The sequence below is a fragment of the Muntiacus reevesi genome, chromosome 5 (genome assembly GCF_963930625.1).
Source record: "Muntiacus reevesi chromosome 5, mMunRee1.1, whole genome shotgun sequence".
In the NCBI taxonomy this organism is placed as follows: domain Eukaryota; kingdom Metazoa; phylum Chordata; class Mammalia; order Artiodactyla; family Cervidae; genus Muntiacus; species Muntiacus reevesi.
The window spans coordinates 90,101,542-90,116,957 of NC_089253.1; the positions used below are offsets into that span (position 1 = coordinate 90,101,542).

General features: G+C 44.7%; 1 protein-coding gene across 1 annotated transcript in view; it reads right to left on the reverse strand.

The window, feature by feature from the left end:
- Nucleotides 1-15,332, reverse strand: part of SLC25A33 (solute carrier family 25 member 33) — a 30,854-nt gene extending 15,522 nt beyond the window's left edge. The window contains exons 1-2 of the mRNA XM_065936816.1: nt 15,033-15,332; nt 2,477-2,656 (exon numbers count right to left, since the gene is read on the reverse strand). Coding sequence (XP_065792888.1) covers nt 2,477-2,656; nt 15,033-15,088 — 236 coding nt within the window. The 5' untranslated portion in view covers nt 15,089-15,332. The remainder of the gene's footprint in view (nt 1-2,476; nt 2,657-15,032) is intronic.
- Nucleotides 15,333-15,416: the final 84 nt, after the last annotated feature.

Genomic DNA, 15,416 nt, shown 5'->3' on the forward strand with positions numbered 1-15,416 from the left:
AAGTACTGGGTAACATTCTGCTTTCAGAACTCAGTGACAAGAAACAACATACATCTACCCTGAAGGGCATGTGTGCTTTCTCCAGATGAGAGTTATGCAGGGTGACAGCGCCCCTTTTGCCTTCATCACCAGGAAACTCAGCTATAAGTCTTATGTTTAAAAAGTACAGAAGCAGGTATTATGATAGCAGCTAATATGGGTTATTTACATGGCAGGGGGAGGAGTGGGTGTCAAGCTCTTCATATTCAACATCTTAACGATGTGTTACGTTCTCTTTGTCCTGCAGTCTTGCCGTGTGGCAGGCGGCATTCTCAGACTGGGGACACCTCAGTCGTCAAAACAAATCGAAGCCCCTACCTCTGGGGAACTTCTGTTTTGCGGGGGGGCCCGCAGGGAGAGAAAATAAACAATATAAATCAATACATTACAGTGTATGATGGATAGAGGTAAATGCTGTGGATAAAAATAGAGCAGGATGGAGAGAATGTGAAAGAAGGGCCTGGTTTTCAATAGCATGGTCACTGCAAGGCCTTCCTGTAAAGGGGGAGAGCTGAGAGGCAGCCATGCAGATAAAGTCCAGCAGAGAGGCCCTGCTGTGGAATGTTCCAACATTCTGGTCTTTTAAAGGGCCAGTAAGGAGACCAGTATAGCCAAAATGGTTCAGGAGAGGGAAATTCAAGGAGGCGAAGTCAAGGAAGTAACGGGAGGGGACCAGCAGGCCCATGGGCAGCTTCAGCTTTTACCGGGAGTGAGAGCAGAAGGATCTCCTCTGCTTTGCTGAGAACAGCCTGAGGATGGAGCAGGGTGCAAGGTCTTCTGCCAGGCCAGTTAGGAAGATGGGTTGTCTTGCATGTGGTGTGGGTGCTGTTCATGTGTTTTAAAAGATGGAGAGGTGGGTTTTTTTTTTTTTTTTTTTTTTGTTTACATTTTAGTAGAAGATGTGTCCTAACACACTTGAACTAAAGAAACATTCCCATTTACCTTAGGGGTTTGGCCCCAGTGACACCCTTGACTTCCGGGTAATAGGTTCCCAGTTACAGTAAATAAATAAATCTACTAGTCATGCGAGATTGGCAAGTATGTAAGAGGAAGTTCACCTTGGATGTTAGCAAAGCTGGCAAATTACCCCTGTTTCACTAGGTCCAAAGCACTCCAAGTTCCTCACAAGCAAGGCGTCACTGGAGACACTGCTATTGACTAGACTTATTAAAGGCGAACAGGGGACGGGGTGTCTTCAGAGCCGGTCTCTCTCCTTACTAACAGCAAAGCAGGCCTCCCATTTCAGTGCCCCACCTTTCCTGGCCTGCCCCTGACCTTCTGCATTTCACGTCTCCACAATCCTTCTCAGCATTCAATTGAAAAAAGAAAAAAAGATCTGCCCCGAGTCTTGGCTATCAGCGACCTCTTTCTCTAGTTGGGACCTTGCCCCCAGTAGCTGGCGCTGCTGCCCAGTCGGGCCCGAGCTCGGATGTACCCTGCTACGTGTGTTTGGCATGGGTGCCTGACTTACCCAGAAGTTGGTCTTACAAACAAAACGTACCTAAAAATAAATTAAGCACTTTCAAATCCATTCTACCTTATCTAAACTGTGACTGAACTCTGCCCCAAATTCAAAGTGGTGTCATTATGAAGACAGAGCATCTCCATTTTATTGCATCTTTTTCTAACGCTTCCCCACTAAACATCCACACTGGTACACAGCTGTGTCTCTCTTGAACCCGCACTCTCCCGAAGATCAGTTTTAGAGCTCTGAGTAACATGTGGAGTCAAAGTCAGTCATCATTTTAAAGTTCTTTTTTAAAAGCAAAGGGTCCCTGAGCTAAAATGCAGACATTGACAAGTGCTCTTCTGAATTTCTGATTTTGCCTTAAGCATAGAGACTGATAAGCCAAATTCAGCTTAAGAATATTCGGCAACTTGGTAAGCAGCTGAAATATTTTAATACTGTAAAAACAGCTAAAGTAGGTGGGTAGGCTAGGTATGAAACAAAAATTGTAAAGATCAGCTTACTAAACATATATTGTAGTTTTTCTATAAATGTAAAATTATTTTCAAATAAAAAGTAAAAAATTACAACATTTTGTTTCCATATTACTTCCTCTTCAAATATTCACAACACTTCTCTTGTGCAATTTTAAAATTCATTCTACAAGCCTCAGAGCTTCTCGCTAGCACTCAAAAGACTTGAGGCAAGAGCAACACTCTGAAGTAACAATTTAAACATGGATTGTTTTGAGTTTGCTTTGTTAGGTTTACTTTAACTGTCCCTGGATGGTGATCACATGCATGCCGGGAGCCCTGAGGCCAAGAGAGCAAAGTCTGAGTTAAAGATATTGGTATAGATACCTAGTTCTTAAATTTGGTCACAGCCTCTACAAACAGAACATCCCATCTGATGGGCCGCATAAACATTCTGCATTGACAGTGGGGGGTGGGGGTGCGGGTGGCATGAGGCCAGAACCGGGACTGAACTTACTTCAGAACCTGTAAGAGTCCAGGCGTCACTGACGTTTGTCTCACCACCCCAGCTCCGCTGATGGTCCCCAGATGAACCTGAGGATAATAGACTGTCCGAAGAGCTAATCTTGAAGACTGCAACCTTGTCTTAATGACTTCTAGTGGACAAGTGAAAATAGCACCAACCGTGCCCCCACATCTGTAAGAAAGGAAATCACAACAGGATCAGAAAAGCTATACTGAGCTGTGCATACATGAAATGGGAAATGGAATTTTTCTCTATAAAAAAAGAAAAAGAAAGGTACCTATGTTCATTTCATAATTAGAGCATACCAACAGGGTGGGACAAACGGAGAGAGCAGCATGGAAACATTAATACACTAACATATGTAAAACAGACAGCCAGTGGGAATTTGCTGAATGACTCAGGGAACTCAAACCAGGGCTCTGTGACAACTGAGAGGGGTGGGATGGAAAGGCTCAAAAGGGAGGAGACATATGTACACGTATGGCTGATTCATGTTGATGTATGGCAGAAACCAACACAATACAGTAATTATCCTTCAGTTAAAAATAAATAAAGAAAAAAAATTGGTTGAAATCCCAGCTAGTTGATAACCACTAGTTATCTAGTGGTTAACATGTTAGTAGTACATCCTTCAGGGCTTTTCATTATTGGCTTTTTAACCGCACATCTTTTTCTTCTTATCTAGATATTATGAATGTCTTTCCATGTCAATATATATACATCTACATCACCATCATTTGCAATGGTTGCATCCTATTCTCCTATTCCAGTCTATCAATGTATAATATTTTAACCTACTTCCTATCATTAGATGTTCATGTCATTTCCAATTTCACTCTCATGCTGCAATGAATATTCTAGACAATATCTTTTCACAGTGAAATAAACGTTATTCAGGTAATGCTACTATGTTGAAAATCAGTGTTTACTACAAATCAGATTTTTATTAAAATCTGACTAATTTGGACTCCACTGAAAATCAAACTAAAGCTTACCTTTTAATAATGAAGTCTGTGTGTTTCACTCAGAACTAATCAATTCATCCTCCAGAATTTCATTAGATGCATTGGTTCTGTGGGTCAGAGTTCCCTTAATGATCCTTCACAATTAGTTCATATAAAAATATTACCTGAACTTAAAATTTAAATATTTTCACCTATTTATCCTAATATACCGGAGAAAGCAATGGCACCCCACTCCAGTACTCTTGCCTGGAAAACCCCATGGACAGAGGAGCCTGGTAGGCTGCAGTCCATGCGGTCGCTAAGAGTCAGACACGACTGAAGTGACTTAGCAGTAGCAGCATCCTAATATACAGTACGTCAAGGCTGTGTATTGTCACCCTGCACCCTGTGTGTTGTTAACCCATATGCAAAGTATATCATGTGAAATGCCAGGCTGGGTGAATCACAAGTTGGAATCAAGACTGTTGAGAGAAATATCAACAACCTCAGATATGCAGATGACACCGCTCTAATGGCAGAAAGTGAAAAGGAACTAAACAGCCTCATGATGAAAGTGAAAGAGGAGAGTGAAAAAGCTGGCTTAAAACTCAACATTCAGAAAACTAAGATCATGGCATCCGGTCCCATCACTTCATGGCAAATAGAAGGGGGAAAAGTGGAAACAGTGTCAGACTTTATTTTCTTGGGCTCCAAAATCACTGCAGATGGTGATTGCAGCCACGAAATTAAAAGATGCTTGCTCCTTGGAAGAAAAGCTATGACAAACCTAGACAGCATATTAAAAAGCAGAGACCTTACTTTACCAACAAAGGTCCATCTAGTCGAAGCTATGGTTTTTCCAGTTGTCATGTGTGGATGTGAGGGTTGGACCATAAAGAAGGCTGAGAGCAAAAGAATTGATGCTTTTGAACTGTGGAGTTGGAGAAGACTCTTGAGAGTCCCTTGAGTAGTAAGGAGATCCAACTAGTCAACCCTAAAGGAAATCAACCCTAAATATTCACTGGAAGGACTGATGCTAAAGCTCCAATACTTTGGCCACCTGATGTGAAGAGCTGACTCACTGGAAAAGACCCTGATGCTGGGAAAGATTGAGGGGAGGGGGAGCAGGGGGTGATAGAGGATGAGATGGTTGGATGGCATCACTGACTCCATGGACATGAGTTTCAGCGAACTCCAGGGAGACACTGAAGGACAAGGAGGCCTGGCGTGCTGTAGTCCATGGAGTTGCAAAGAGTCAGACATGACTTAGCAACTGAACAACAACAACAATCATAAAATAGCTATTTCTGTCTTTTCTTAAACAATAATATCCATGAAACTGCATGTCTGGTGGGCTGGTTCTAGATAACAATGTACCAGTACCACCTGAAGCCACTCTTGCACCATCAGAGGTTCTTCTCTTTGGAGACGATCAGAACACTGACAATCAGAACCTGCATCGTATTCATCTTTGTACCTGGCATTAAGATTCACAGGTTCACAAACAATATTTGTTCATCAGAAGAGGAATTACTAAACTACCCTGTAAGGGAGCTAAATGTTTGAAAACAGCACTTACTGTCTAGCTTCTATCACAGGCCGGAAGGCAGGAGCTGTGTACTGTATGTTCTTGCACTTGGTTAGAGCACAATACCGGCCAAACAGGTGGTTCAATAAAAATGAAACAGCAGAGGCATCCATGATAGGGAAAAGCAACAAGAAAGAGGAGGGACAGGCCTTGGCAAACACAGAATCTGTAAGTGAGCTTCCTGACTCAATGCAGGTGTTAGAAATCTGGAAGTGAACCCAGCCCCTCGGCCCCCAGGACAGGCCCTGAGGTAAGGGGTGAAGACAAGTTCCCAGGCAGCATTTTAAAACTAGAAGCCTATAGTTACAAATAGCAATTAAAATCCTGATAACTAAGAGCTAGATAGACGCTATCAACTTAATTGCACTGCTGCCACTGATGAATGATTATTTTAGGACAAGAATTCAACCCTCCAACAATCCTAGTAAGGTAGGATTGTTTAGCTTCAATTTACCACAAAGAGCCTGAATGTCAGAAAAAGAGAACAACATACAGACTAGGGAACGGGGAGGAGAGGAAAACAGCCATTTGGAACTATGTAGGTAAACCTGCCTTGAAATCATGATGGTAAGAATACCCTAAACTGAGCTTTCACTGCCAAGTGCTGGGGTTCAATCCCTGGTTGGGGAACTAAGCTCGCACAAACTGTGGCAAAAAAACAAATGTAACAAGACAAACAACAGAGCTGTCTCTTCAGCAGTGTTTGCTGAACTGTGGCCAAAACTCATCGAACACAAAGCCCCTCAGAGGATCTGAACCAGAACAGGAAGGGAGGATGGTGGGAAGGACTTGACCTGCGGGTGGGGACAACTATCATGTAAGCTCCCGATTGTGCAGGGTGGTATCATCCTGACCTCACAGGGAACTTGGGTCTCGATGAGGTTTATATACTTTCTCAAAGCCACAAGTGCCTACGTGTCTCAGCTGAAAACCAAATCCAGACCCTTTGTCTGCAAAGCCTGTGCTTCCCTCTATACTAAGGTATCCTCTCTAGGAGTATTACAGAAGGACAGGTGTTTATATATAGTTTGTTAAGCTAGTTCACACTATTCGCAATTCACAGTTAAGATGGAAAATTGTCAATTAAGACAACTAGGACTTATAACTTTAATGTGTTTTTCAGTATGAAGAAAATATCCTGAGCCCAACTGAATGTTGGTTGATATAACGTGCTCCGAGCACAAAAATATTTCTAAAGAAAATGGGATATAATAGGGAGCGTTTAAAAAAAAAAAAAAAAACCCTTCCAAACCTGTATCGATTCATGTAAAATAAATTGCTCTCAATCTATTACAATAAAAACTAGGTGATGATTCCATGTCGCTGAAAAAAAAAACAAAACAAAAAAAAAAACAGAGCTTGCGGTAAATTCTTGCATCAGAAAGTCAACAAGTTCCAATAAGACACGGGTCAACCACCTTTGCCTTGTCCCCAGGTCAGCCGTGCTTCTTACCTCGGCCAACTGTTGTCTACACGGATGCCACCGGTCAGAGGACAGCCTGCAGAAGTGCTAAGCAAATACCCGCTGACAGCAAGCTGGTCACCTCCTGGGTGGGGGTGGCAGGCCACACTCGCTCCACAGCCACCGTTCTGTATGTTACACACCCACGTGCCCAGGGCAGAGGGCCGGGTGGTGAAAAGACCCTGGCCTCCTCCAAGGGCAAACTGAGGGTCTCCACGTGCCTCTCCTACAAGAGGGGTGACGCCGCCCCACGGCACCCCAGGAAACAAATACAAAGTGCTGGAAAGCACTGCAAACTGTAGAGTGAGTGCGGTAAGAAGTAACTGTGTGGAGCTAAGTCCCTCCTCATCTACCAGGAAAGAACACTTACATGAAAATACCCAAAGGATATTTAATTAGAAGAAAAAGGTCCTAACATTACACTAAATTGTCCAAAAGAAGTGTCTTCCCAAAATTTAAGACATTGCATAGCAGAATTTTAAAAGCTAATCTTTCTGGGACATCCCTGGTGGTCCAGTGGTTAAGAATCTGCCTTGCAGGGCAGAGGACGTGGTGGGGGAACTAAGATCCCACATGCCTCAGGGCAACTAAAAACTCGGGTTCTGCAACTATGGCACGTTGCAATAAAAACCCAGCACAGTCAAAAAGAAAAGTTAATCTTTTGGTTCAACTGCTTTTTCTTTCTTTATGAACCAAACACACAGGACATTCATCAGTCTGAGGAGACAGCAGACAAAAGGAATCAAAATACTGACTTCTCTGAGATTGGCTTTCCAAATTCTCTAAAGATATTTAATGAGGTTGGGTCCAAAGCACTTAACAGTACAACAAATTATATTCTTTGTAGAAAAAAAGGCCCTGTCAATTCTCAATTCTTCAATGCAAAGACCTTCCAAGTTAGCCCAACTCCTCACCATGGTCAATTACCTGGGATGAAGCCCCATCGCCAGCGACTCTGCCGAAGGTATTAATATTAACCGAGCTTTTCAGGAATCTCCGCTTTGAAAGGGTGGAGACCTCAGCTCTGCCTGCCAGTCCTCCCCAGCCCTTGCCAGTACTTCTTTTCAGCTGTTCTCCACCGAATCCCGCCTCTCCTATCCTTTCAGTTTTTCAAATTTAGTCCCCTAGAACTTCAATCTCAAATCTGACTCACAACTTGCCTCTGCCACTGCCAGCTAGACTGAGGGGACTTGGTCTGCTCTTTCACCTTTTCTCCATTCCCATCCTTTTAGGGCTCTCTGGGCACAGGTCTAGGTCTAGCAGTGGGTCCACCAGGCTACGTGTTATGTATACTGGGGGCCTCATCAAGTGTCATGAGTCAGTGTAAATGGTGTGCAGGCCTCCTTGGGGCGCCGCTCAGTTCCACCAAGAGCCCCGTCACTGAGAAGCCCTGTATTCAGACCACCAGCAGTCCATCCCCCCACCTCCTTCTGGCCAGAGAACCTTGCTGGCAGCCCTAGGTGTGTCCTTCCTTCCTCTGGTCCTGGAACTCCTTGACATGAAGCCAACGGGGCCCACTAGTGTCCTCCCATGCCCACCATGAGGCAACAAGACTGACAGTCGGTAGGAAGTCACCCCGAGCCCTCCCCAAGCACGCCACACCGGTCCCTTCTCATCCTGCTGGCGCCGGCCGATAAGGCAGCAGCCGTCCCCCTGCAGGAAGCCTCTGGACACAGAACAAGGTGCCCACCTCTCAGCCTCACAACCACCCTCAACCTCCAGTACAGAGCAGTAGGGCCAGGTGACAGGGATGGGAACAGTGACGGGCACAGCCTCTCTCAATACTCCACAGGCCACAACGCTGACGACTATAATCTACAGCCTTTCTGCCCTGCGTATGCAGCCTCGGATGCAGTGGTCGACGGCTGTCCTCCTCTTAAGTCTCAGAGTAGGTTCAGCTGAGGGCCCGGGTAGCTGATGCTCAGACAGCAGGGAAAGTCACACTGGACCTGGAGTTTCATGGTGACACAGTGCTGGCCCCACACAGCTGGGCAACGGACTAATTCTGATTGGACACCCGTATTTTAGGCCACTAACCTCCAAAGTGGGGGAATGCTCTAAAAGGCACGCACAAAGATCCACGGCATACAGGAAGAAAGTATTACAGTCAAAAATAAAATTTCCGGCTGGGAAGATCCAGAGGAATCGGGTGGAGAGGGAGGTGGGATGGGAGACCGGGATGGGGAATTCGTGTAACTCTATGGCTGATTCATATCAATGTATGACAAAACCCACTGAAAAAAAAAAAAAAAATTTCCTTGTATTTAGAATCACCACCATTTAACTTCTATTTCATGTATGTGTTTTATAACAGGTATAGAATTAATATGTTAATATAAATATACATGGGGATACGCACAAACATTTTCATCACAAGCTTGTGTGATCAGTCTGAAGACCACTCTTCTAGACCAGTGGTCTCAGCCAGGATGATGCTGCCCTGGCTCCAGTGACATCCTGCAAGGCCTGGAGACACTTTTGGTTGCTGAACTTGGGGGAGGGGTTACTAGCACCTAGGAGCTGGAGGCCAGGGATGCTGCTAACATTCTACAATGCACGGGACAAGCCTGACCTCTAAACAATTGTTTGGCTGAGCTTGAGAAACCCGGCTCCAGATCAGTAAAATGGACAGTGTGTGTATTTGAAGGTGGTATAACCAACGTGGAGTACTGTTCCCAGCATCCATTCCTGCTTTCTCTGTCCCAAATTTCTTAAGTCATATGGTTTGGACAGGCTTCCCTGGTGGTTCAGCTATAAAGAACCAACCTGCAATGCAGGAGATGCAGCAGGAGACAGGGGTTTGATCTCTGGGTTGGGAAGATCCCCTGGGGAAGGAAATGGCAACCCACTCCAGTATTCTTGCCTGGAAAATGCCATGGACGGCTCACGGGGTCACAAAGAGTCAGACACGACTTAGCCACTAAACAACAGATAGTTTGAATGGGATTAAACCCATTTCTAGTTTAGTCCTAACTCACTTAATCAACATAAAGCCATGTCATCTGTTCAAAGACGGCACATGATTCAGCCCAAGATAAGTGGGGTAATTCCCTGGGGAGCAATACCGCTTTAGCGCTGGATGCACGTCCAAGTTGGTCCAGTCAGAGTTAAGCTCAAGGCTTGTTCAGTGGAGGAGAACAAGCTGAGAGGTGCTGGAAACCATTCTGTGTTCATGCAGGGACCAACCTTGGAATCAAGCAGGTATTTCTGGAAAGCAGAGCAGTCACTGAGGGGTCCCACAGTGACACTGTTGAGCTGTTTAGGTAAGCCTTCCCTGAAGCCTGTGCCCGCTATAAAATTTGGGTGTACATGCCAACAATCAAGGCAGCTGGAAGTGACTTTGACTTACTACTTATAACTGAAAGTCTCCCAAATGAGCCTAGTCAATAAAAAAAAAAAATTATACCCAAGTCTCATGAAAGTACTTAAAGGGATTAACTATTATCAGTAATCTAAAACACGCTGAGGACTTGTGTTTCCAGTGGGCTATGTTTCTGATGGCTATGAGGAAATTCTCTGGATATTAATTTAATTTCGCTCCTAAAATCCTGCTCTAGTCATGGATACCAAAGCCACAGACCACTGGACTATTCCATACCCAATACCCAATACCTCTGGGATATTCCATTCAGTGAAACCATCCCAAGGGCTTGAACAGGGCAGCAGAAAGGCCATGAATAGCAGTTAAATCATACATGTCTCAGAGTAGCAACAAGAGGCTCTCTGAAATCTATCTGCCCGATTTTCTAAAACAAAACTTATGACCTGTATTTTTCTGCACATTTTCTTCTTTTACTACTTGTCCTTCCCCTCCCCCTCATTCTCTACCTTCTTTCATTCTTCTTGTTCAGAACTGAAGTCTCCTGTTTATTACATAAAGACGTATTTAACTGTTTATCTTTACCCATGTAGGCCTTGCTTGTTATTTTTCTAAAGCCTGTGGATTAGGCTCCTCCCCTCTTCTTCACAGCAGAACAAAGCTAAGCTAGACCATTACTACTAGAAGACATACACTAAATTTTTTTCTATAGTCCTTATGTGATCAAAGATGAATTTTTACCTTTTAATACATTTTTACCCTTTAACTCTGAGTTGCAAGTAACAAAGAGAATTTTAAAACCAAGACGTTTTCAACAAAAAACTATTTTCTATACATAGACTCACTCAATTTAGACACTAAAGCCAAGACCAAAACACTCTTTATTATTACTGCTACCCAACTGACAGTAAACTGGTTTCCAGACTCACAGCTTATACCTAACTACAATATGGATTCTACTGACTAATAATATGGCCAGAGACCCTGTGATCCCTAAATTCGGAGCCTTTGATAATTACTCCCTTTCATCTGCTACCTCTATAGTCACTACCTGAAAAAAAAGGAATGCCTCTTTACACATAATTTTCTGGAATGTTTTATTTGAATACTTAGCACAAGGCTTAGAAGATTTTGATTATGCAAATTCTGTGGTCACTCAGTAAAAGCAAAATGCTTCTTTTTGGATGCAGCTAACTATCCTTTAGATGCTATTTTCTATATTCTTAGATTATATTACTTTTAAAACCTTAAAGACATACATATCCCCATTAAAGTACAGTTTAAAGGCCCTGTAAATACATTTAATGACAAGAGAAAACACCATGCCATAAAAATAAGACCTAAAGCGTATAATCCAGGCCATCAAGCTCTAATCTAAGGACAGCTTAGATTAGAGCTATTTCAGGTGCTAAGTACTCTCCTGAATGCTGCTTATTCACAACCAGAACCACCAAGTCATTCCACGTATGTGTGCTCAGTCGCTCGGTCATGTCTGACTCTTTGCAGCCCTATGGACCACAGCACTCCAGGCTTCTCTGTCCAAGGGATTTTCCAGGGAAGAATACTGGAGTGGGTTGCCACACCCTCCTCTAGGCATCTTCCTGACCCAGGGACTGAACCTGCGTCTCCCGTGTCCTCTGCACTGGCAGGCAGGTTCTTTACCTCTAGCACCATCTGGGAAACCCAAGTCATTCCATAGGGAAAGTTTAATAGATGTTTCTCTGTCATGAGGCCTACTTTGGAGGATTTCCTTGCTTTTCTTAATGGGATGGGTTTAAATTGTAGAAAAGGAATGATAGGTTTTGTTAGGTAGTAACAATAAAATTGGTTTAGGTTTTTCCTTTTGACAATGCCGCCCAGATTTTGGGATAGGAGAGGGCAGAAAACAGTAGAATCCCTAAAGATGCTAAAAAGTGAAAGTGTTAGCTGCTTAGTGAGGTCTGATTCTTTGCGACCCCATGGACTGTAGCCCACCAGGCTCCCCTGTCCATGGAATTCTCCAGGCAAGAATACTGGAGTGGGTTGTCATTCCCTTCTCTAGGGGATCTTCCTGACCCAGGGATCAAACTCAGGTGTCCTGAATTGCAGATTCTTTAGCATCTGAGCCACCAGGGTAGCCAGAGACATTAAAAACCAACATAAACGAATGAGGTTTGCTCACACAAAGTACCCACCCTAGGAGATGGCTTATGAAGGTGCTGGTAGCTATCAAGTCTTAAAAATGTGTTTTGACTCAGCAATTGTACACACCATGATCACAGTTTACCCTCAGGAAATAATCTGATGACTACACAGGTACACATAAAGATGTCCAGTTTATAATGGCAAAAATTAGCAATGAGGACTTCACTGGCCGTACAGTGGATAGCAATCTGCCTGCCTATGCATGGGGAACGGGTTCGATCCCAGGTCTGGAAGTTTCCACATGCCGCAGGCAACTAAACCCCAAGGGCTGAGCCCAAGCTTTAGAGCCTGCCCTTGAGCAGAAGCCACCGTAATGAGAAGCCTGTACATCACAGCTAGAAAGTAGCCCCCACTTGCTGCAACTAGAGAAAGTACTCGCAGCAATGAAGGCCTAGCAGAGCCAAATATAAAATGAATTTCAAAAAAATGAGCAATGAGAGGTCAGAAAGAAATTATGTAATCAGAATAAATTAGGTAGCCCTGTCATATATGATGGTAACAGCCTCATTGAACTCCTGCCACTGGGCTTGGAAATGTTTACATTCTTCACTGCAACCACGGAACAGTGAGGGTTGATTAGAAGTCTATTCAGAGAATTCATTACCATGCTGCCATCAAAACTCAACATATTTCTAAGGAGAAAGCAACACATAAAGAAGAGGAGCCCATTTTAAAATTAACTATGAAATTACCTTTGGTGCATATATAGATGCACACAGACCTGATTCTGAAGTGCTTATTTCTAGCTGTTTTGGTTTGTGGGTGGCTTCTCCTTCAGTTCTCCTCTTTCTTAAAGGGCAATGCTTATTAAAAAGATGACTATTAATAAAAACCTGACTATTACAGGTTAATTTAGGAGCATTTTTGCCTCTGCAAAGAACCCACAAAACTGTTTCTAATAATGTGGGAAATTTAAAAGACTATATGAGTTGTTTTGTGTGTAGTTTTTATTTTCCAGGATCGAAAATTAATTTTCAACTATTCATAAGTCTGTTAGACCTGGTAAAAACATTAACTCAGTATCATCAATTAGTGATAGCATTAAACTTGTTTGATGTTAGTTTCCAATAGCTATTCAATAAATAGGAGAAATGCGACAGAGTCTACATTAAAAAGCAGGGTCTCTGACTTCTTTTCAAAAGCAGTAAACTCAGTTCTCTGGAAAGAGGGCAGCTTAACAGTAGAAGCTAGTTACTTTGAGCAAAGCAACACAGCCTTACAATAGACAGGGTGGGACCACTGCATTGCCGGATTTCAACTGCATGATACACCCACCCATTTGATATTTTAGCTCCTTTAATGTTCTTCCCTAAAAGAACTGGAAGCACTGTATTTTAGGCTAGTGGGAATGAGTCAAAATCCAATTAGCTACTCTGAAAGCATCCTTTTCAAACACTTATTTTCTTTCTTGCAGATCAGCAAGGAATCTTGAACTGCTAATGAAGGAATAGAAACCTGTTAAATACAATGGCCCCAGGCACCACCCTAATAAACTCCACCGTTTTAATCAGTTCAGAGCTGTGATGGCTAATGCAGTTTTCCTCCATCACAAGCAAAGAGGCTGGTGCTCCAGTAGGAGAATCAGCAGCCAGAGGGCACTGTGAAGGGCGCGTTGGGAGCTTCAAGTCGACAGGGGAATAGATTACGCAGCCAGCCTCACAGAGGCTGCTCCAGAGCAAGGAACTCACTGGGTTCAGAAAACAAGCATTAAAAAAAAAAAAAAAAAAAAGACCACCTCACTAGAAACAGTAAATCAAAATCACTGAGAATAAAATAATTTTTAAAAAATCTCTGTTAGCTTGAGAAATGACTTTAATAACATGGCCAACTTGTTTAAAATCCTCCAGAATGACAAATCAATATTCTGTCTTAATTTAGGAAAAGGGCCCCCTCCCCAAACCTTGTGTTACTCTCAAAATAAATCTCAAAGGAAAGATGAAGCAAAATGAGGGAAGGGCAGAAAAGAGATGAATGAGAAAGCATGCCTATGCCTGAAGAACAGTCAAATTTTCTGACGGGAGAAACAAAGTACCTAGGTAAACAACTACAATAAAAAGTACCAAAAAACTCAGGAACACTCTCATCAAGGGTATTTTTGCAGACAAATGCTTAACCACTGCTTGTTTGTAATAAGGAACATATCCGGGTAGCAACCAAAACACAAAACTACAACTAAAATACTCAAAACAATAGGATAAGTGCTACTTCATGTAGAACTGTCCTACACTTAAAAATGGCTGGGCCAGGCCTGTGAGATCCTTAAACAAGACTCCAAACATCTAGAAGACTGCAAAAGGACCCAAAGGCTGTATTGAAAGAAAACAAATCACTAATATAAAACATTTTAACTTCTATTTTCCGAAAAACAAAAACATCAGCTTCCCTCCTAACCTCCCTAAAAATACGTTGCCGCCACTGACGATCCGCCAAACGATGCTTTCAAAACAAGGCACATCTTTGAATAACATTGTTTCTGGCGCTCCAACCAGCAGGTGAGAAGCATTTCAACACACCTTCCCAACACACCTTCTCACTTGATCCTGCGGTCCCCCATCAGCCCTCCCACCGGTTGCTGACCCCAGCATCACGGTTCACCAGCACTGCTGATACCCAATACCGGCATCTCTACCTTATGAACTCGTCCCTGCGCTACCCTGAGGAACTCCCGGGCCACATTGAGCAGCTCCAAGCCCGCCTAGGGCCTTCAGGAAAAGGCCTTGGGGGAGAACTCTGAGGTCGCTAAGGGCAGCGTGGCCAGACAGGACCGCCGAGCGACACTCGTCAGACCAGCCACTAATTGTTTAAGAGAAGAAACAGGAGGAGACGCGGCGGGGATGGGCGTGGGCGCCTCGTAAAACCACCGTCGGGGGATGTGGTCTAGAGGGGGACAGGCCCCGCGCCCCTCGGGCCTCCCCGCTGTCCCATCGCCCGGACTTCCTCCTTCGAGAGTCCGCATTTCAGCCCGGGCAGGGCTGGTAACCGGCCCCGGTGCACCGAGGGTGCGGGGCGCGGCAGAAGGGCGGGGGCGTGGGGTCGGGCCGGTAACTCACCCGCCGGCGAAGAGGTGAAGCAACGTGTTCTCCTTCTGCTGAGTCCCCGTCGCCATGGCCGCGCCGGCTCCGCGGCCCGCAGCCGCTGGGTGCCGCGGGCTCGAGGCGGCTCGACTGAGGCGCGAGGTAGTCGCTCAGCTCTCCCGGCTGCCCTCAGGCGGCCTCAGGTGCCGCCTCCATGCGCGCGCAATCCCGCGACCTGCTCCCTCAGCTCGCGCCCTCGGCCGCGTGGCTGGAGGCGCCTCACCGGCCACTGCAGCGCGAGCGCGGCAGCCAGAGGGAACCAGGCGCGCGGCTGTCACGTGCGGGGGCCGGGTCGTGACGTCATTCGGCGGCGCGGGCTCGGGGCGGTGCGCGACGGGGGTGTGGGCCCGGATTCCGCGC